This window comes from Arachis stenosperma, chromosome 4, assembly GCF_014773155.1.
Source record: "Arachis stenosperma cultivar V10309 chromosome 4, arast.V10309.gnm1.PFL2, whole genome shotgun sequence".
Lineage (NCBI taxonomy): Eukaryota > Viridiplantae > Streptophyta > Magnoliopsida > Fabales > Fabaceae > Arachis > Arachis stenosperma.
The window spans coordinates 41593079-41615056 of record NC_080380.1 but is presented as its reverse complement, the minus strand read 5'-3'; the positions used below and the strand labels follow the sequence as shown (position 1 = coordinate 41615056).

General features: G+C 40.2%; 1 protein-coding gene across 1 annotated transcript; it reads left to right on the top strand.

Annotated features, from left to right (window-relative positions):
• Window positions 1–346: 346 nt before the first annotated feature.
• Window positions 347–1462, top strand: LOC130974909 (uncharacterized). Its single transcript, XM_057899749.1, has 2 exons — window positions 347–778; window positions 1079–1462. Exons 1-2 carry the CDS (start codon window positions 347–349, stop codon window positions 1460–1462), a joined length of 816 nt encoding a protein of 271 aa, XP_057755732.1.
• The last annotated feature ends 20516 nt before the right edge of the window (window positions 1463–21978 follow it).

Sequence of the window (21978 nt, the reverse complement as noted above, 5' to 3'; positions counted from 1 at the left end):
ACTTTCTACAAATTGCTGACACAGTATACACTGAGGGAGTAGATCAGGATGTTTACAGACTGCTACTTTTTCCCTTTGCTGTAAGAAATCAAGCAAAGAGGTGGTTGGATAACTAGCCCAAATCTAGCTTGAACACATGGAAGCAGCTAGTAGATAAATTTCTAAATCAATACTTCCCTCCAAGAAAATTAACCCAATTAGACTGAATATCCAAGGCTTCAAACAAGAGGACAATGAATCTCTTCATGATGACTGGGGGAGGTACAGGAGAATGCTCCAGAAATGTCCCACTAAATTTTTTTTAGAATGGGCGCAATTAGATATCTTCTATGATGGCCTTACAGACATGGCCCGGATGTCTTTAGACCACTCTGCTGGTGGCTCTATACATATGAGGAAAACAATTAAAGAGGCTCACGAGCTTACTGAGACATTTGCCACAAACCAGCATCTGTACTCAACTACTGAGACTTCTATGACAGGAGAGGTGAAGGCAATATCTACTGAGCCTAACCCTCCAGAACAGGATGGCCCATTAACTCAGCAACTACACGCCCTTGCCCAGCAACTACTGGAATTGCAAGAGGCTTTGAGAGAAACTCAGGCTTCTAACAAGAATGTAGAAGCCCAATTGAGTCAAGCAAGGCAGCAGTTATCTAAGCAGATAACAGAAGAGTGTCAGGCCATTCAACTGAGGAATGGGAAATCATTAAACACCCAACCTCAGTGTAACAAGAGATCAAGGGAAGAAAAGCTAACAGAGGGATACCAAACTGCTGTCCAAGACATCTCTGAGGGCGTTGAACGCCCAAAGAGGAATGTCATTGGCGTTCAACGCCAATAAGAGATACACACTCTTGACGTTGAATACCCAACAAGGGACAGTGTTCCTGGCGTTGAACACTGGAAAGGGGGCAGCAACAAGGGTGTTGAACGCCCAAATAAGGGTAGTCAGACACATACAAGTGCTGACAACACCCCTCATAAGTAACTTAATAACCTTCCTTCCAATACATCTGGCACTCATCCTACATCAATTAAGATTGATGAGTACAATCCCAAGATTCTATTTCCTCAGAAACTCCGTCAAGCGGAAAAAGATAAACAGTTTGTCCGCTTTGCGGATTATCTCAGAACATTAGAGATCAATATCCCTTTTGCAGAGACTCTTGAACAGATACATTCTTGTGCTATGTTCATGAAGGACATCTTCAGTCATAAGAAGGATTGGAGAGAGGCAGAAATAGTCCTCCTCATTGAAGAATGCAATGCAGTCATTCAAAAGAACTTACCAGAGAAACTTAAGGATCCTGGCAGCTTTATGATACCATACACCTTGGGAGATGCCTGCACAAAGAGAGCCCTATGCAATCTTGGGGCAAGCATTAACCCCATACCTATATCACTCATAAAGAAGCTTTGTCTAACTCACGAAGTTAAACCAACCCGCATATGTCTCTAACTCGCTGATGGGTCTATTAAACTTCCATCAGGTGTGATTGAGGACATGATTGTTAGGGTTGGACCCTTTGGTTTCCCCACGAACTTTGTTGTGTTAGAAATGGAAGAGCACAAGAGTGCATCCCTCATTCTAGGAAGACCCTTCCTAGCAACAGGACGGACTCTCGTTGACGTTAAAAAAGGAAGAGCTCATGCTGAATGCTGTCAAGGCCATGCAGCATCCAGACACCCAGAGGAGTGTTTGAGTATTGATATCATCGACTCCCTGGTAGAAGAAATAAACATGGTTGAGAGGCTTGAAGAAGAGCTGGATGGCATCTTTTATGATGCCCAGCTCGAGTTGGAAGTAGCGGATGAAATACCGGAGACTTTGACTTCTCCTAAGGAAGAGGAGAAGCCTCCTAAACTTGAGCTCAAACCATTACCATCATCCCTAAAATATGCATTTTTAGGGGATGAGGACATCTATCATGTGATTATAAGCTCTACCTTAGAGCCACAGGAAGAGGAAGAACTAATTCAAGTGTTAAGAACACACAAGACAGCTCTTGGGTAGACTATAAGTGACCTTAAGGGTATTAGCACAAACCGTTGCATGCACAAAATCCTGCTGGAAGATGACGCCAACTAGTGGTACAACCACAAAGGCGACTGAATCTAGTCATGAAGGAAGTGGTGTAGAAGGAAGTCACTAAATTGTGGGAGGTTGGGATTATTTATCCCATCTCTGATAGTCATTGGGTGAGCCTTGTTGAAGTTGTTCCCAAGAAGACAGGCATGACAGTGGTTCATAATGAAAAGAGTGAACTGATTCCTACAAGGATAGTTACAGGGTGGCGTATGTGCATTGACTATAGAAGGCTCAACAACGCCACCAGAAAGGATCATTTTTCTTTACCTTTCATAGATCAAATGTTAGAGAGACTAGCAGGGCACACATTTTATTGTTTCCTGGATGGCTATTGTGGCTACAATCAAATTACAGTGGATCCGTAGGATCAAGAAAAGACAGCATTAACATGCCCATATGGCGTGTTTACCTATAGGGGAATGCCATTTGGCTTGTGCAATGCACCTGCCACCTTTCAGAGGTGTATGCTCTCCATATTTTCTGATATGGTGGAGAAGTTCCTTGAAGTATTCATGGATGACTTCTCTGTCTTTGGAGAATCATTTGAATCCTGCCTTGACCATTTGGCCTTAGTTCTCAAACGATGCCAAGAGACAAACCTGGTTTTAAACTGGGAGAAATGTCACTTCATGGTGACTGAAGAAATTGTTCTTGGGCATCGGATTTCGAACAAGGGAATAGAAGTGGATCAATCTAAAGTGGAGGTAATTGAGCGATTGCCACCACCTACTAATGTCAAGGGAATAAGAAGTTTCCTGAGACATGCAAAATTCTACAGGAGGTTTATAAATTTTTTTTCTAAAATATCAAAACCTCTGTGCAACCTACACACCATTAACACTCCATTTGTCTTTGACCAAGAGTGTTTGCAGGCCTTTGAAACTCTAAAAGCTAAGCTTAGCACTGCGTCTGTAATCTCTGCACCCAACTGAGACTTACCATTTGAGCTGATGTGTGATGCCAGTGACCATGCCATTGGTGCAGTTCTAGGGCAGATGCATAACAAACTTCAGTGTGTCATTTATTATGCTAGTCGTGTTCTGAATGACGCATAGAAGAACTATACCACAACAGAAAAGGAGTTACTTGCAGTGGTTTATCCCATTGACACGTTCAGATCCTATTTAGTAGGATCTAAAGTAATTATCTATACTGACCATGCTGTTCTAAAATATCTCCTCACCAAGCAGCATTCTAAGCCCAGACTTATAAGATGGGTGTTACTCTTGCAAGAGTTTTATATAGAAATTAGAGACAGAAAGGGGACAGAAAATCAAGTGGCTGACCACTTATCTCGGATTAAACCAGTAGTAGAGGACTTTCTTCCCTCCAATGACATAAGATGAGCAACTCTTTGCCATTCGGATAGCACCATGGTTTGCAGACATTGCAAATTACAATGATATAAGATTCATTCCTAAAGAGTACAATAGGCAGCAAGCTCAAAAACTCATCCATGATACAAAGTACTACTTGTGGGATGAACCATATCTCTTTAAGAGATGCTCAGATGGGATCATCCGACGCTGTGTGTCTGAAGAAAAGAAGCACACAAAATTCTATGGCACTACCATGGCTCAGACTCTGGAGGACACTTTAGAGGTGAGCGAACAGCCACAAAGGTTCTCTAAAGTGAATTCTACTGGCCCACACTCTTTAAGGACTCTAGAGAGTTTGTCCGTAACTGTGATAGTTGCCAAAGGGCTGGCAATCTCCCTCATGGTCACGACATGCCTCAGCAAGGAATCCTAGAGATTGAGTTGCTTTGTTTGATGTATGGGGTATAGACTTTATGGGATCCTTCCCATCTTCATACTCAAAAACCTACATCCTGGTAGCAGTAGATTATGTGTCTAAATGAGTTGAAGCAATAGTTTCACCTACTAATGACACTAGAGTAGTAATGAAGTTTCTCTAGAAGAACATCTTCAGTAGGTTTGGTGTCCCTCGGATATTGATTAGTGATGCAGGTTCTCATTTCTACAACAAATAGCTTGACTCTATTCTGAGCCGTTACGGAGTTTGCCATAAAGTAGCAACACCATACCATCCTCAGATAAATGGGCAGGCTAAAGTCTCAAATAGAGAACTAAAGCGAATCCTGGAGAGGACAGTAAGTGCCTCTAGAAAGGATTGGGGTAGAAAGTTTGATAATGCTCTATGGACATACAGAACAGCTTTTAAGATCCCTATAAGAACATCACCATATCAATTGGTGTATGGAAAATCCTGCCATCTACCAATGAAACTGGAACACAAGGCCTATTGGGCAACCAGATTCCTCAACCTTGATGCTAAAGTAGCTGGAGAAAAATGGCTACTCCAACTAAATGAGTTAGACGAATTCCACTTAGCTGCGTTTGAAAATGCAAAGATCTATAAAGAAAAAACAAAAAGGTGGCATGATAGGAAGATAGCTTCCAGAGTCTTTGAACCAGGCCAAAAGGTTTTGCTGTTCAACTCAAGACTCAGATTATTTCTAAGGAAGCTCAAATCCCGTTGGAAGGGACCCTATGTGGTTACTAGTGTATCACCCTATGGGTACATAGAACTTCAAGGTAAAGACCCAGACAACAGGTTCACTGTCAACAGACAGAGACTTAAGCATTACCTTGAAGGAGATATTGAGCCAGGAGGCTCAACACTGCTACTGATCTAAGTACAGTGAAGTCCAGCTAAAGACATTAGAGAAGCACTTGTTGGTAGGCAACCCAATGATCAATAGCATATTATTTTCTATTTCTCTAATTATTCTCGTCTTTAAGTTAGTTTTCTTCATAATTAGTTTTATTTTGCTTTTCAAATGTTAGTGATCATGAACAGTGTTCAAATAGAAACAAAATGATGTGGAATAGGAAGCAGAACACTAGAAGAAGTATCTTTCTGGCGTTGAATGCTAGAAAAGGGTGAAGAATGAGCATTTAATGCCCATAAAGGGGTAGCAGCCTAGCATTGAATGCTAGCCAGGGAGCCTGGACTGGGCGTTCAATGCCCACAAGGGGAAGCAAATATGGCGTTGAACGCCAGCCAGGGAACCTGGACTGGGTGTTCAAACGCCCAAGGAGGAGAGCACACCTGGCGTTGAACGCCAGCTAGGGGGCACTGGTTGGGCATTTAACGCCCAGAAGGAAAGAAGAGCCAGCGTTAAACGCCAGAAAGAGGGCAAGGAAGGTAACTTTACAAAAAAAATCTTATTTTTTTTCATCTTATCTTCTTTTTTCATTCAACCTAACTTTTTAAATTTTGATTTTGAAATTCTATTACTTTCAATTCAAATCTTTTTCAAACATTATCTTTCAAATTCAATTTCTTTACATATCTTTTCAAATTTTAAAAAAATAATCTTTTCAAATCTTGTTCAATTCTTTCTTAAATCTTTTTCAAATTTCATATTTTTTGCAATCTCTTTTTCAAATCTTCAAAATCTTTTTCCTTATATTAAATCTTATCTTTTTATCTTTTTCATATCTTTTTTATTTTAAAACCTATCATTTATTAAAATATGAATCATATCTTCCTTATCTTTTATTTAATTAAAATCCGAAGCCCTTCCTCCCTCCCTTTATATATCCGCGTTTCCCACAACCTCATTCCCCACCTCTTCCATTCGAATATCTCTTTTTCTCTTCTCATCTCCTTCACTTTCTTCATATTCCTTTCTTCCTTTTGCTTGAGAATGAGTAAACTTTTTAAGTTTGGTGTAGAAGGAGCCTTGCTTTCTAACTCCATTCGAATCCCATGGCTCCAAAAAGTGGAAAGCTCACTTCAAGAAACAAGAAGGAAGACGGCCCAATAGTTGTTTTTAAACCTGTCAGATTTTACACCAAGCCACATGAAGAATATTATCACAAAATAATGAGTAAGAGGCCAGTAATCCCAGAGGCAATATCCGAATTAAGAGAAGATGAATACTCGGAGATTCAAGAGCAAATTCGGAAGAGAGGCTGGGAAATTCTAGCCAATCCTGAGATCAATGTTGGAGCGAACATGATCCATGAATTTTATGCAAATCTGTGGATGACAGATAAGCAAAAGGAAGATGGACAAGCATTCCATACTTTTTGCACTATGGTTAGGGGAAAGATCATCTATTTTCATCTTGATAAGGTGAGAGAGATCTTCAAAGTACCCCTACAAAGGGATGACCCTGAATCCTTTAATAGAAGGGTGATAGCCAATTCAAAACTGGATCAGGTCCTAGAGGACATATATTTGCCTAGAACGCAATGGATTGAGGATGCAAAAGGCAAGTCAAACCAGCTGAAAAGAATGGACCAGAGGATGGCTGGACGTCATTGGGTGTTCTATACTTCCCATTAGTAACCGCTCTAAAGTCACTGTAGCAAGAACTGTAATGATTCATTGCATCATGATGGAAAATGAGGTAGAAGTTCACCAAATAATTCCTCGTGAGATATACAAGTTTGCAAACAGGATGCCCACTCAAGCAGGCTGGCCTATCCAAACCTTATCTTTCGCCTATGTCAAGAGACTAAAGTCCTGATTCACATAGACACATTTATCCCAGTGGAAAGCCCAATCACTAAACAGGTGATGGAAAGAGCCAGTATACCAGAGAATCATCCCAAAAGAAAGGCATCTGAGCCTCCACAAGAGATCTCTCCAATTGAATATTGGACTCAGTTGAAAGCATATGTGATTCAACTACAAACCACCTTGGATCAACTAAGAGAGGAGCAGAAAGATCAGACTAGGATGATTCACAAATTTGTCAAGGAGCAAGAGAAGCAAGGGCGTGAATTAGAATCTTTGAAGCACCAGAAACTCTCCCCTGAAGAACCCAGCGCCTCCCAGGATTAAGGTGGTTGAGTTCCACCTCCCATATTTCTATTATTCTAATTTCTGTTTCTCATATGTAGGTTTACATAATCACTAGTAGTGTTTAAGTTTCAATTTTATTTTTCTATCCTTTAATTTAAAAAATTGCATAAGCAATAATAAAAATTTAGTTTTTATTTCTGTCAATTAGTTATAACATATTCCTGTTATCATCATCAAACTTGAATAAAATAGTGATTTTTTTAGGAGAATTAGAGATGCATGAATTTTTGAGTTATATAATAAGAATAGTTGGTGCACGAAATTGTGATCATCAATGGCGCCATCAACATGGTACGCTCATTGCAATCTCAACTCTTTATCACAACTTCGCACAACTAACCAGCAAGTGTACTGGGTCGTCCAAGTAATAAACCTTACGCGAGTAAGGGTCGACTCCACAGAGATTGTTGGTATGAAGCAAGCTATGGTCACCTTGTAAATCTTAGTCAGGCAGACTCAAATGGGTATAGATGATATATGAATAAAACATAAAGATAAAGATAGAGATACTTATGTAATTCATTGGTGAGAACTTCAGATAAGCGTATGAAGATGCTTTGTCCCTTCCGTCTCTCTGCTTTCCTACTGTCTTCATCCAATCCTTCTTACTCCTTTCCATGGCAAGCTTATGCAAGGGTTTCGCCGTTGTCTGTGGCTACCTCCCATTCTCTCAGTGGAAATGTTCAACGCACCCTGTCACGGCACGGCTATCCAGCTGTCGGTTCTCGATCATGTCGGAATAGAATCCAGTGATTCTTTTGCTTCTGTCACTAACGCCCCACAATCGCGAGTTTGAAGCACGTCACAGTCATTCAATCATTGAATACTACTCAAAATACCACAGACAAGGTTAGACCTTCCGGATTCTCTTGAATGCCGCCATCAGTTCTGGCCTATACCACGAAGACTCTGATCTCACGGAATGGCTGGCTCGGTTGTCAGGCGAGCGCTCGGTTGTCAGGCGATCAACCATGCGTCGTGTATCAGGAATCCAAGAGATATTCACCCAATCTAAGGTAGAACGGAGGTGGTTGTCAGTCACACGTTCATAGGTGAGAATGATGATGAGTGTCACGGATCATCACATTCATCAAGTTGAAGAACAAGTGATATCTTGGAACAAGAACAAGCGGAATTGAATAGAAGAACAATAGTAATTACATTAATACTCGAGGTACAGCAGAGCTCCACACCTTAATCTATGGTGTGTAGAAACTCCACCGTTGAAAATACATAAGAACAAGGTCTAGGCATGGCCGTGAGGCCAGCCCCATGATCTAAGATAGCATAAGACTAAAGATAGCTACCCAGATCCCAAGACCTCAAATACAATAGCAAAAGGTCCTATTTATAGGGAACTAGTAGCTTAAGAATTACAAAGATGAGTAAATGACATAAAATTCCACTTCCGGGCCCACTTGGTGTGTGCTTGGGCTGAGCATTGAAGCATTTTCGTGTAGAGACTCTTCTTGGAGTTAAACGCCAGCTTTTGTGCCAGTTTGGGCGTTTAACTCCCACTTTGGTGCCAGTTCCGGCGTTTAACACTGGGAATTCTGAAGGTGACTTTGAACGGCGGCTTGGGCCATCAAATCTTGGGCAAAGTATGGACTATCATATATTGCTGGAAAGCCCAGGATGTCTACTTTCCAACGCCGTTGAGAGCGCGCCAATTGGGCTTCTGTAGCTCCAGAAAATTCACTTCGAGTGCAGGGAGGTCAGAATCCAACAGCATCTGCAGTCCTTTTCAGTCTCTGAATCAGATTTTTGCTCAGGTCCCTCAATTTCAGCCAGAAAATATCTGAAATCACAGAAAAACACACAAACTCATAGTAAAGTCCAGAAAAGTGAATTTTAATTAAAAACTAATAAAAATATACTAAAAACTAACTAAATTCTACTAAAAACATACTAAAAATAATGCCAAAAAGCGTATAAATTATCCGCTTATCACAACACCAAACTTAAATTGTTGCTTGTCCCCAAGCAACTGAAAATCAAATAAGATAAAAAGAAGAGAATATGCAATGAATTCCAAAAACATCTATGAAGATCAGTATTAATTAGATGAGCGAGGCTTTTAGCTTTTTGCCTCTGAACAGTTTTGGCATCTCACTCTATCCTTTGAAATTCAGAATGATTAGCTTCTTTAGGAACTCAGAATCCAGATAGTGTTATTGATTCTCCTAGTTAAGTATGATGATTCTTGAACACAGCTACTTTATGAGTCTTGGCCGTGGCCCAAAGCACTCTGTCTTCCAGTATTACCACCGGATACATACATGCCACAGACACATAATTGGGTGAACCTTTTCAGATTGTGACTCAACTTTGCTAGAGTCCCCAATTAGAGGTGTCCAGGGTTCTTAAGCACACTCTTTTTGTCTTGGATCACAACTTTATTTCTTTCTTTCTTTCTTTTTTTTTTCTTTTTCTCTTTCTCCTTTTTTTCTTTTTTCGTTCTCTTTTTTTTTTTTTGTATTCACTGCTTTTTCTTGCTTCAAGAATCATTTTTATGATTTTTCAGATCCTCAGTAACATATCTCCTTTTTCATCATTCTTTCAAGAGCCAACAATTTTAACATTCATGAACCACAAATTCAAAAGACATATGCACTGTTCAAGCATACATTCAGAAAACAAAAGTGTTGCCACCACATCAAAATAATTAATCTGTTATAAAATTTAAAATTCATGCAATTCTTCTCTTTTTCAATTAATAACATTTTTCATTTAAGAGAGGTGATGGATTCATAGAACATTCATAACTTTAAGGCATAGACACTAAGACACTAATGATCATAAGACACAAACATAGATAAACATAAGCATAAATTTTTCGAAAAACAGAAAAATAAAGAACAAGTAGATTAAAGAACGGGTCCACCTTAGTGATGGCGGCTTGTTCTTCCTCTTGAAGATCTTATGGAGTGCTTGAGCTCCTCAATGTCTCTTCCTTGCTTTTGTTGCTCCTCCCTCATGATTCTTTGATCTTCTCTAATTTCATGGAAGAGGATGGAATGTTCTTGGTGCTCCACCCTTAGTTGTCCCATGTTGGAACTCAGTTCTCCTAGGGAGGTGTTGATTTACTCCCAATAGTTTTGTGAAGGAAAGTGCATCCCTTGAGGCATCTCAGGGATTTCATGATGAGAGGGGTCTCTTGTTTGCTCCATCCTTTTCTTAGTGATGGTCTTGTCCTCATCAATGAGGATGTCTCCTTCTATGTCAACTCCTACTGAATAACAGAGGTGACAAATGAGATGAGGAAAGGCTAACCTTGCTAAGGTAGAGGACTTGTCCGCCACCTTATAGAGTTCTTGGGTTATAACCTCATGAACTTCTACTTCTTCTCCAATCATGATGCTATGAATCATGATGGCCCGGTCTAGAGTAACTTCGGACCGGTTGCTAGTGGGAATGATTGAGCGTTGGATAAACTCCAACCATCCTCTAGCCACGGGCTTGAGGTCGTGCCTTCTTAATTGAACCGGCTTCCCTCTTGAATCTCTCTTTCATTGGGCGCCCTCTTCACAAATGTCAGTGAGGACTTGGTCCAACCTTTGATCAAAGTTGACCCTTCTTGTGTAGGGATATTCATCTCCTTGCATCATGGGCAAGTTGAATGCCAACCTCACATTTTCCGGACTAAAATCTAAGTATTTCCCCTGAACCATTGTAAGCCAATTCTTTGGGTCCGGGTTCACACTTTGATCATGGTTCTTGGTGATCCATGCATTGGCATAGAACTCTTGAACCATTAAAATTCCGACATGTTGAATGAGGTTGGTGAGAACTTCCCAACCTCTTCTTCGGATCTCATGTCGGATCTCTGGATATTCACTCTTTTTGAGTTTGAAAGGGACCTCGGGGATCACCTTCTTCAAGGCCACAACTTCATAGAAGTGGTCTTGATGCACCCTTGAGATGAATCTCTCCATCTCCCATGACTCGGAGGTGGAAGCTTTTGCCTTCCCTTTCCTCTTTCTAGAGGTTTCTCCGGCCTTGGATGCCATAAATGGTTATGGAAAAACAAAAAGCAATGCTTTTACCACACCAAACTTAAAAGGTTTGCTCGTCCTCGAGCAAAAAAAGAAAGAATAGAGTAGAAGAAGAAGAAAATGGAGGAGATGGAGGAGGCTTATGTTTCGGCCAAAGAGGGAGAAGTAGTGTTTAGGGTGTGTGAAAATGAAGGAGTGAAGATGGGTTTATATAGGGGTGAGGGGAGGGGTAGGGTTCGGCCATTATGGGTGGGTTTGGGAGGGAAAGTGGTTTGAATTTGAATGGTGAGGTAGGTGGGGTTTTATGAAGGATGGATGTGAGTGGTGAAGAGAAAGATGGGATTGGATAGGTGAAGGGTTTTTGGGGAAGAGGTATTGAGGTGATTGGTGAATGGGTGAAGAAGAAAGAGGGTGGTGGGGTTGGTGGGGATCCTGTGGGGTCCACAGATCCTGAGGTGTCAAGGAAAAGTCATCCCTGCACCAAATGGCATGCAAAAATGCGTTTTGAGCCAATTCTGGCGTTAAACGCCGGGCTGGTGCCCATTTCTGGCGTTTAACGCCAAGTGCTTGCCCTTTTCTGGCGTTTAACGCCAGTCTGGTGCCCCTTTCTGGCGTTAAACGCCCAGAATGGTGCCAGACTGGGCGTTAAACGCCCATCTGCTAGCCTTACTGGCGTTTAAACGCCAGTAGGTTCTTCCTCCAGGGTGTGCTGTTTTTCTTCCTGTTTTTCATTTTGTTTTTGCTTTTTCAATTGATTTTGTGACTTCTCATGATCATCAACCTACAAAAAACATAAAATAACAAAGGAAAATAGATAAAATATAACATTGGGTTGCCTCCCAACAAGCGCTTCTTTAATGTCAGTAGCTTGACAGAGGGCTCTCATGGAGCCTCACAGATACTCAGAGCAATGTTGGAACCTCCCAACACCAAACTTAGAGTTTGAATGTGGGGGTTCAACACCAAACTTAGAGTTTGGTTGTGGCCTCCCAACACCAAACTTAGAGTTTGACTGTGGGGGCTCTGTTTGACTCTGCTTTGAGAGAAGCTCTTCATGCTTCCTCTCCATGGTGACAGAGGGATATCCTTGAGCCTTAAACACAAAGGATTCTTCATTCACTTGAATGATCAGTTCACCTCTATCAACATTAATCACAGCCTTTGCTGTGGCTAGGAAGGGTCTGCCAAGGATGATGGATTCATCCATGCACTTCCCAGTCTCTAGGACTATGAAATCAGCAAGGATGTAATGGTCTTCAATCTTAACCAGAACATCCTCTACAAGTCCATAAGCTTATTTTCTTGAGTTGTCTGCCATCTCTAGTGAGATTCTTGCAGCTTGCACCTCAAAGATCCCTAGCTTCTCCATTACAGAGAGAGGCATGAGGTTTACACTTGACCGTAAGTCACACAGAGCATTCTTGAAGGTCATGGTGCCTATGGTACAAGGTATTGAAAACTTCCCAGGATCTTGTCTCTTTTGAGGTAATTTCTGCCTAGACAAGTCATCCAGTTCTTTGGTGAGCAAAGGGGGTTCATCCTCCCAAGTCTCATTACCGAATAACTTGTCATTTAGCTTCATGATTGCTCCAAGGTATTTAGCAACTTGCTCTTTAGTGACATACTCATCCTCTTCAGAGGAAGAATACTCATCAGAGCTCATGAATGGCAGAAGTGAATCCAATGGAATCTCTATGGTCTCAGTGTGAGCCTCAGATTCCCATGGTTCCTCATTAGGGAACTCAGTGGAGGCCAGTGGACGTCCATTGAGGTCTTCCTCAGTGGCGCTCACGGCCTCTTCATCCTCTCCAAGTTCGGCCATGTTGATGGCCTTGCACTCTCCTTTTGGATTTTCTTCTGTATTGCTTGGAAGAGTACTAGGAGGGAGTTCAGTAATTTTCTTGCTCAGCTGTCCCACTTGTGCCTCCAAGTTTCTAATGGAGGACCTTGTTTCATTCATGAAACTTTGAGTGGTTTTGATTAGATCAGAGACCATGGTTGCTAAGTCAGAGTGGCTCTGCTTAGAACTTTCTGTCTGTTGCTGAGAAGATGATGGAAAAGGCTTGCCATTGCTAAACCTGTTTCTTCCACCATTGTTATTGTTGAAACCTTGTTGAGGTCTTTGTTGATCCTTCCATGAAAAATTTGGATGATTTCTCCATGAAGAATTATAGGTGTTTCCATAGGGTTCTCCCAGGTAATTCACCTCTTCCATTGAAGGGTTCTCAGGATCATAAGCTTCTTCTTCAAATGAAGCATCCTTAGTACTGCTTGGTGCATTTTGCATTCCAGACAGACTTTGAGAAATCAAATTGACTTGTTGAGTCAATATTTTATTCTGAGCCAATATGGCATTCAGAGTATCAATCTCAAGAACTCCTTTCTTCTGATTTGTCCCATTGTTCACAGGATTCCTTTTAGAAGTGTACATGAATTGGTTATTTGCAACCATTTCAATTAGCTCTTGAGCTTCTGCAGGCGTCTTCTTCAAATGAAGAGATCCTCCAGCAGAGCTATCCAAAGACATCTTGGATAGTTCAGAGAGACCATCATAGAAAATACCTATGATGCTCCATTCAGAAAGCATGTCAGAGGGACACTTTCTGATCAGCTGTTTGTATCTTTCCCAAGCTTCATAGAGGGATTCTCCTTCCTTCTGTCTGAAGGTTTGGACTTCCACTCTAAGCTTACTCAATTTTTGAGGTGGAAAGAACTTTGCCAAGAAGGCATTGGCTAGCTTTTCCCAAGAGTTCAGGCTTTCTTTAGGTTGTGAGTCCAACCATATTCTAGCTCTGTCTCTTACAGCAAAAGGGAATAGCATAAGTCTGTAGACCTCAGGGTCAACTCCATTAGTCTTGACAGTGTCACAGATTTGCAAGAATTCAGCTAGAAACTGATGAGGATCTTCCAATGGAAGTCCATGGAACTTGCAATTCTGTTGCATTAGAGAAACCAATTGAGGCTTAAGCTCAAAGTTGTTTGCTCCAATGGCAGGGATAGAGATGCTTCTCCCATAGAAGTCGGGAGTAGGTGCAGTAAAGTCACCCAGCACCTTCCTTGCATTATTGGCATTGTTGTTATTTTCGGCTGCCATGGGTTCTTCTTCTTTGAAGATTTCTGTTAGGTCCTCTACAGAGAGTTGTGCCTTAGCTTCTCTTAGCTTTCGCTTTAAGGTCCTTTCAGGTTCAGGGTCAGCTTCAACAAGAATGCCTTTGTCTTTGTTCCTACTCATATAAAAGAGAAGAGAACAAGAAAATATGGAATCCTCTATGTCACAGTATAGAGATTCCTTGAGGTGTCAGAGAAAAAGAAAAATAGAAGGAAGAGGTAGAAGAATTCGAACTTAGTGAGATAGAGCTCGAATTGTGCATTGAGGAGGAGTGGTACTCCATAAATAGAAGGATGCGAGAAGAGGGGAAGAAATTTCGAAAATTAAATTAAAAAGATTTTAAAAAAACATTTTGAAAAACTTTAATTGATTTTCGAAAACCAAGAGTGGGAAAGAAATCAAGTAATTTTTGAAAAAGATTTTTGAAATTAGAATTTAAAAAGATATGATTGAAAACTATTTTGAAAAAGATGTGATTAAAAAGATATGTTTGAAAAATTATGGTTTTAAAAAGATATGATTGAAAAGATATGATTTGAAAACAATTAAAAAGATTTGATTTTGAAAAATAATGACTTGGCTAACAAGGAAAGATATGATTCAAACATTAAACCTTTCTCAACAGAAAAGGCAACATACTTGAAATGTTGAATCAAATCATTAATTGTTAGCAAGTATCTTTGAAAAAAGAAAAGAAATTAATTTTGAAAAAGATTTGATTGAAAAGATATGATTTGAAAAAGATTTGATTTTGAAAAATTTTGAAAACTTGGAAAAAAAAATTGATTTGAAAACAAAATCCTCCCTCTTGTGCCATCCTGGCGTTAAACGCCCAGAATGGTGCACATTCTGGCGTTTAACGCCCAATGCACTACCTTTTTGGGCGTTAAACGCCCAACCAGGTATCCTGGCTGGCGTTTAAACGCCAGTCTGCCTTCTTCACTGGGCATTTTGAACGCCCAGCTTTTTCTGTATAATTCCTCTGCTGCATGTACTGAATCTTCAGTTCTCTGTATTATTGACTTGAAAATAGAACCAAGATCAAATAAACAATGCATGCAAGACACCAAACTTAAAATTAGACACTAGACTCAACAAGAAACATAAAATATTTTTTGGTTTTTATGATTTTGTAATTTTTTTGGATTTTTCGAAAATTAAGTGGAAAAGAAAATAAAGGTATCAAAATTCTTAATGAGAATTCCAGGAATCATGCAATGTTAGTCTAAAGCTTCAGTCTAAAGGAATTAGACATGAATAGCCAAGCTTCAGCAGGACATTGCATTCAAGAGCTAAATTGATGATAATCAATCAGCTTTGGTGATGATAAGAACATCACCTTGAAACACTAGAATTCATTCTTAAGAACTCTGAAAAATACCTAATCTAAGCAACAAGATGAACCGTCAGTTGTCCATACTCGAAACAATCCCCGGCAACGGCGCCAAAAACTTGGTGCACGAAATTGTGATCATCAATGGCGCCATCAACATGGTACGCTCATTGCAATCTCAACTCTTTATCACAACTTCGCACAACTAACCAGCAAGTGTACTGGGTCGTCCAAGTAATAAACCTTACGCGAGTAAGGGTCGATCCCACAGAGATTGTTGCTATGAAGCAAGCTATGGTCACCTTGTAAATCTTAGTCAGGCAGACTCAAATGGGTATAGATGATATATGAATAAAACATAAAGATAAAGATAGAGATACTTATGTAATTCATTGGTGAGAACTTCAGATAAGCGTATGAAGATGCTTTGTCCCTTCCGTCTCTCTGCTTTCCTACTGTCTTCATCCAATCCTTCTTACTCCTTTCCATGGCAAGCTTATGCAAGGGTTTCACCGTTGTCAGTGGCTACCTCCCATCCTCTCAGTGGAAATGTTCAACGCACCCTGTCACGGCACGGCTATCCAGCTGTCGGTTCTCGATCATGTCGGAATAGAATCCAGTGATTCTTTTGCGTCTGTCACTAACGCCCCACAATCGCGAGTTTGAAGCACGTCACAGTCATTCAATCATTGAATCCTTCTCAGAATACCACAGACAAGGTTAGACCTTCCGGATTCTCTTGAATGCCGCCATCAGTTCTGGCCTATACCACGAAGACTCTGATCTCACGGAATGACTGGCTCGGTTGTCAGGCAAGCGCTCGGTTGTCAGGCGATCAACCATGCGTCGTGTATCAGGAATCCAAGAGATATTCACCCAATCTAAGGTAGAACGGAGGTGGTTGTCAGTCACACGTTCATAGGTGAGAATGATGAGTGTCACGGATCATCACATTCATCAAGTTGAAGAACAAGTGATATCTTGGAACAAGAACAAGCAGAATTGAATAGAAGAACAATAGTAATTGCATTAATACTCGAGGTACAGCAGAGCTCCACACCTTAATCTATGGTGTGTAGAAACTCCACCGTTGAAAATACATAAGAACAAGGTCTAGGCATGGCCGTGAGGCCAGCCCCATGATCTAAGATAGCATAAGACTAAAGATAGCTACCCAGATCCCAAGACCTCAAATACAATAGCAAAAGGTCCTATTTATAGGGAACTAGTAGCTTAAGAATTACAAAGATGAGTAAATGACATAAAAATCCACTTCCGGGCCCACTTGGTGTGTGCATGGGCTGAGCATTGAAGCATTTTCGTGTAGAGACTCTTCTTGGAGTTAAACGCCAGCTTTTGTGCCAGTTTGGGCGTTTAACTCCCACTTTGGTGCCAGTTCCGGCGTTTAACGCTGGGAATTCTGAAGGTGACTTTGAACGCCGGTTTGGGCCATCAAATCTTGGGAAAAGTATGAACTATCATATATTGCTGGAAAGCCCAGAATGTCTACTTTCCAACGCCGTTGAGAGCGCGCCAATTGGACTTCTGCAGCTCCAGAAAATCCACTTCGAGTGCAGGGAGGTCAGAATCCAACAGCATCTGCAGTCCTTTTCAGTCTCTGAATCAGATTTTTGCTCAGGTCCCTCAATTTCAGCCAGAAAATACCTGAAATCACAGAAAAACACACAAACTCATAGTAAAGTCCAGAAAAGTGAATTTTAATTAAAAACTAATAAAAATATACTAAAAACTAACTAAATTCTACTAAAAACATACTAAAAACAATGCCAAAAAGCGTATAAATTATCCGCTTATCAATAGTCAATTATTTTGATTTGGTGACATTGCTTTTGTTTTCTGAATGTATGAATGAACAGTGCATATTTGAAATTAGAATTAAGAATGTTGGCTCTTGAAATAATGATGAAAAAGGAGAAGTATTATTGGTAATCAGAAAAATCAAAAGAAGTTGATTCTTGAAGCAAGAAAAAACAGCAAAAAGCAAGATGCAATAAAAAGAAAAACAATTGCATGCGAAAAAAAAAAAAAAAAAAGAGAAAGAAAAAGAAAGAAACAGAAAAAGCCAATAGCTCTTTAAACCAAAAGACAAGAGCAAAAAGCCAATAACCCTTTAAATCAAAAGGCAAAGGTAAAGGATCCAAGGTATTAAGCATCAATGGATAGGAGGGCTTTAAAGGAGTAAAATCTTGGCCTAAGCACCCCAAATGAACAATGTCCCTAACTATATGCTTGTAGTGTGAAGGTGTCAAGTAAAAAGCTTGAGACTGAGCAGTTAAAGTCATGATTCAAAGCAAAAAGAGTGTGCCTAAGAACTCTGGACACCTCTATCTGGGGATTCTAGCAAAGCTGGATCACAATCTGAAAGGGTTCAACTAGTTTAGTGTCTGTGGCATTTATGTATCTTGTGGTAATACCGAAAAATAAAGTGCTTAGTGCCATGGCCAAGACTCTAAAAGCTGTGCAAAAAAATAAAAAAGAACTAAACTAGGAGAGTCAATAATATCATCTGGTTTCCATGTTCCTAAAGAGGCCAACACTTCTGAGTTTCAACGGATAGTGAGATGCCAAAACTATTCAGAAGCAAAAAGCTATTAAGTCCTGCTCATCTAATTGAAACTGAGCTTCATTAAAAACTCTGAGATTTGTTGTATCCTACTCTTCTTTTTATCCTACTTTGTTTTAGTTGCTTGGGGACAAGCAACAGTTTAAGTTTGGTGTTGTGATGAGCGAATATTTTATACGCTTTTTGGCATCAATTTCATATAGGTTTTAGCATGTTTTATTTAAGTTTTATTATATTTTCATAGGTTTTAGTGTAAAATTCACATTTTTGGATTCTACTTTGAGTTTTTGTGTTTTTATGCAATTTCAGGTATTTTCTGGCTGAAATTGAGGAGCTGGAGCAATAGTCTGATTCAAAGGCAGAGAAAGCACTGCAGATGCTATCATGATCTGACCTCTGTGCACTCAAAGGAGCTTTTTTGGAGCTACACAAGTTCAAATGAGGCGCTCGCAATAGTTATGAAAAGCTAACATCCAAGGCTTTCCAGAAATATATAATAGTCTATACTTTACTTCAGAATTAAAGGCTCAAAACTGGCGTTCAACGCTAGGCATCTACCCCAGTCCTGGCGTCCAACGCCCACAAGAAGGTGACCAGCGTTCGATGCCCAAAAGGGGGTCCCTAGCTAGCGTTCAACTCCCCTAAGGGACCCTAGCTCGTGGGAGACACTCAAGATCAGCCCAAACACTCACCAAGTGGGCCTCAGAAGTGGATTTTTGCACTAATAGACTAGTTTATTATGTTTCTGTAAGCTTTAGTCATTTGGTTAGTATATATAGGAGAAGATCACCCTTGTTTAGGATCTTCTTCCACCACTTTACATGTTTTTACATTGTTCTATGTATAGTATAAGCCGCTAAACCTCCTAGGTTATGGTTAGGAGCTCTGCTGAGTTTTATGGATTGATAAATGTATCACTATTCTATTTCAATTCATGTTTGATTCTCTCCTAAGATGTCTTTTTATTCTTCAACCTTATGAATGAGTTGAACCGTCAAAAGTTATCTCTATTCTACATGGGTTTAGCGAGCATCTTTCATCGGATATCAATGAACCACTAGCTTGAGGATACATCTCTTAGACAACTAATCCACGTCTTTATTGGGGACTTCTTGAGACATCAGTTCAGCCGAGGTATGGGGAGATTAGAAACTTTGTGGTAAAGGCTAGAATTAAGGTGCAGCATTCTCTGATCCAAAAGTTTCAACCCTGTCTGTGGCATGTTGAGTAGGATCACCATGGGGATGAACTGCAGGAGCTTCACCCTCATTCAGACTGGATGTGCACTAAACCTGGTGTTCAACCTAGAGGAAGATTGGCGGTCGCTCAAACCAGCGTTGATCACATATAGCCTGCTATAGAAGAAATCATTCACATTTGGAGTAGACAGTAAGAAAGGATTGATCCAGAAGAACAAAGCATCTCCATGGCCTTAACCATCTTCTTATCATTGAATTCACAACCACTGAGTAACATTATCTCTATTTTAATTTTATGCATTTAAACAACTATGCAACTTTTCTATCCACCTGGCTAAGATTTACAAGATAACCATTGTTTGATCCAAGCCGACAATCCTCGTGGGATCAATCCTGACTCACCACAGGTATTACTTGGATGACCCAGTGTACTTGCTGGCTAGTGAAAATCTAAGTGAGACACTTGAAAAGGAAGCTGTAGAGTCCACTATAGATCATAATAGTGCTGTTAATGCCAATGTGGTAATTCTGAATGAGAATGACCAAAATAGAAAAGTGCTTGGCTCATGCACTGCTCCCAATCCAGATCTCTTTGGGAAAAGTATTGTGGTGCCTTCTATAGCTGCAAACAATTTTGAACTGAAGTCTCAGTTAGTCACTCTTGTGTAGTAAAATTGTCAGTATCACGGACTCCCGCAGGAAGATCTAAATAAATTTATTTCTAATTTTTTGCAGGTTTGTGATACTATGAAAATGAATAGAGAGAATCTTGAGGTTTACAAGCTCATGCTCTTTCCACTTGCTGTGAGGGATAGAGCAAAATTGTGGCTAGATTCTTAACCCAAGGAGAGCCTGGACACTTGGAATATAGTAGTCACTGGATTTTTGTCTAAATTCTTCCCACCACAGAAGCTGACTAAGCTAAGGGTGGAGGTTCAGACCTTCAGGTAGAAAGATGGTGAGACCCTCTATGAAACCTAGGCAATGTCCCCCTGACATGTTTTCTAAATGGACTCAGCTGGAAATCTTTTATGAGGGCCTATGTGAAATGTCCAAAATGTGTTTAGATAATTCTACAGGTGGTTCATTGCACATGAAAAAGACGCCTGAAGAGACTACTGAGCTTATTGAATTGCTTGCTAACAACCAATATCTCTACTCATCTAACAGGAATCCTGTGAACTCTAGGACTCCTCAGAAGAAAAGCGTTTTAAAAGTAGAGGCTTTGGATGCTATTCTTTCTCAGAATAAAGTTATGTCTCAGCATATTAATATGCTTACTCAACACTTGAGTGGGATGCAGGTTTCAGTTGTTAATGCTCAGAATGCCCCTCAAGAGGCTCCTTATGACATGACTGGTAGCTTTATGTAAGGTGAGAATTATGATTATGTTCAACTTCCTTCTGAATAGCTCAACTACATGGAGAATGCTCCTAGAAACCCCAATAATGATCCATATGCCAAGACCTATAATCAGGGTTGGAGAAATCACCCAAATCTAGGGTGGAGAGAGCAACCTCAGAGGCCATTGAATTTTAATAATAATTATAATGGCGGTTTTCAACAGAATAATTTTAATAACCACCAGTTTCAGTCATCTCAGTAAGCAACTCCTCAGTCTTAGAAGACTACTAATTTGAAAGCACTAATGGCAAGTTTTATACAAGAAACCAGAGCATCAATCAATAACTTGGAGCTTCAGATGGGTCAATTAGCCACAAAAGTTAATGAAATTGATTAGAAGACTACTAATAGTCTTCCTGGTAACACACCTCCAAATCCAAGAGAGGAGTGCAAGGCTATCACCTTGATAAGTAGACAAGTGGCAAGTATGGAAGCACAAGTTACTGACGAGCCAGTTCAAAAAGAAGCTCCAGAGCAGACTGAAGACATAGTAGTACACACTCCTCCTAGGCATGCAGACAACCCTTTTTCAGTCACTCTTGACACACTGATGAGCGGATAATTTATACTCTTTTTGGCGTTATTTTTAGGTAGTTTCTAGTATGTTTTAGTTACTTTTTAGTATATTTTTATTAGTTTTTATGCAAAATTCACATTTCGATTGTATTATGCCATTGGCGAGGCTGGCCATTCGGCCATGCCTAGACCTTGTTCTTATGTATTTTCAAACGGTGGAGTTTCTACACCTCACAGATTAAGGTTAGGAGCTCTACTGTTCCTCGAGTATTAATGCAAGTACTATTATTTTTCCTTCAATTCACGCCTACTTCTCCTCCAAGATATACTCTTGTACTTAATTCAGTTAAGTTAGAATGAAGGGGTGACCCGTGACAATCACCCAATCTTCGTTACTCACTTAGCCAAGATCCGCGTGCCTAACAACCACAAAGCGGTCTACATGATGTTCAACGTAGTCATTGGACAACAGCTGGAGTACACTCTCTTTGGTCTCTGACCTATGGATCTGAATCACCTCTCCTGACAATAGTGTATTCGAATCTGTGATGTTAGAACCTTCGTGGTATAAGCTAGAATCAATTGGCAGCATTCTTGAGATCCGGAAAGTCTAAACTTTGTCTGTGGTATTTGATGCACCACTATTTTGTGGTACATCTTGTGCTTAATTGAGTGGATTTTATCCACTAATCTCACACTTATTCATATAATTCGCATGTTTTACATTTTCCTTCCTGATTCTGTGCTTTGATTGAGAACATGCTTCTTTGGCCTTAAATTTGCTATGTTTAAATCCCCTCTTATTACCATTCGATGCCGTGATATGTGTGTTAAGTGTTTTCAAAGATTACAGGGCAGGAATGGCGTAGAGAATGGAGAGGAAGCTTGCAAAAATGGAAGGAAG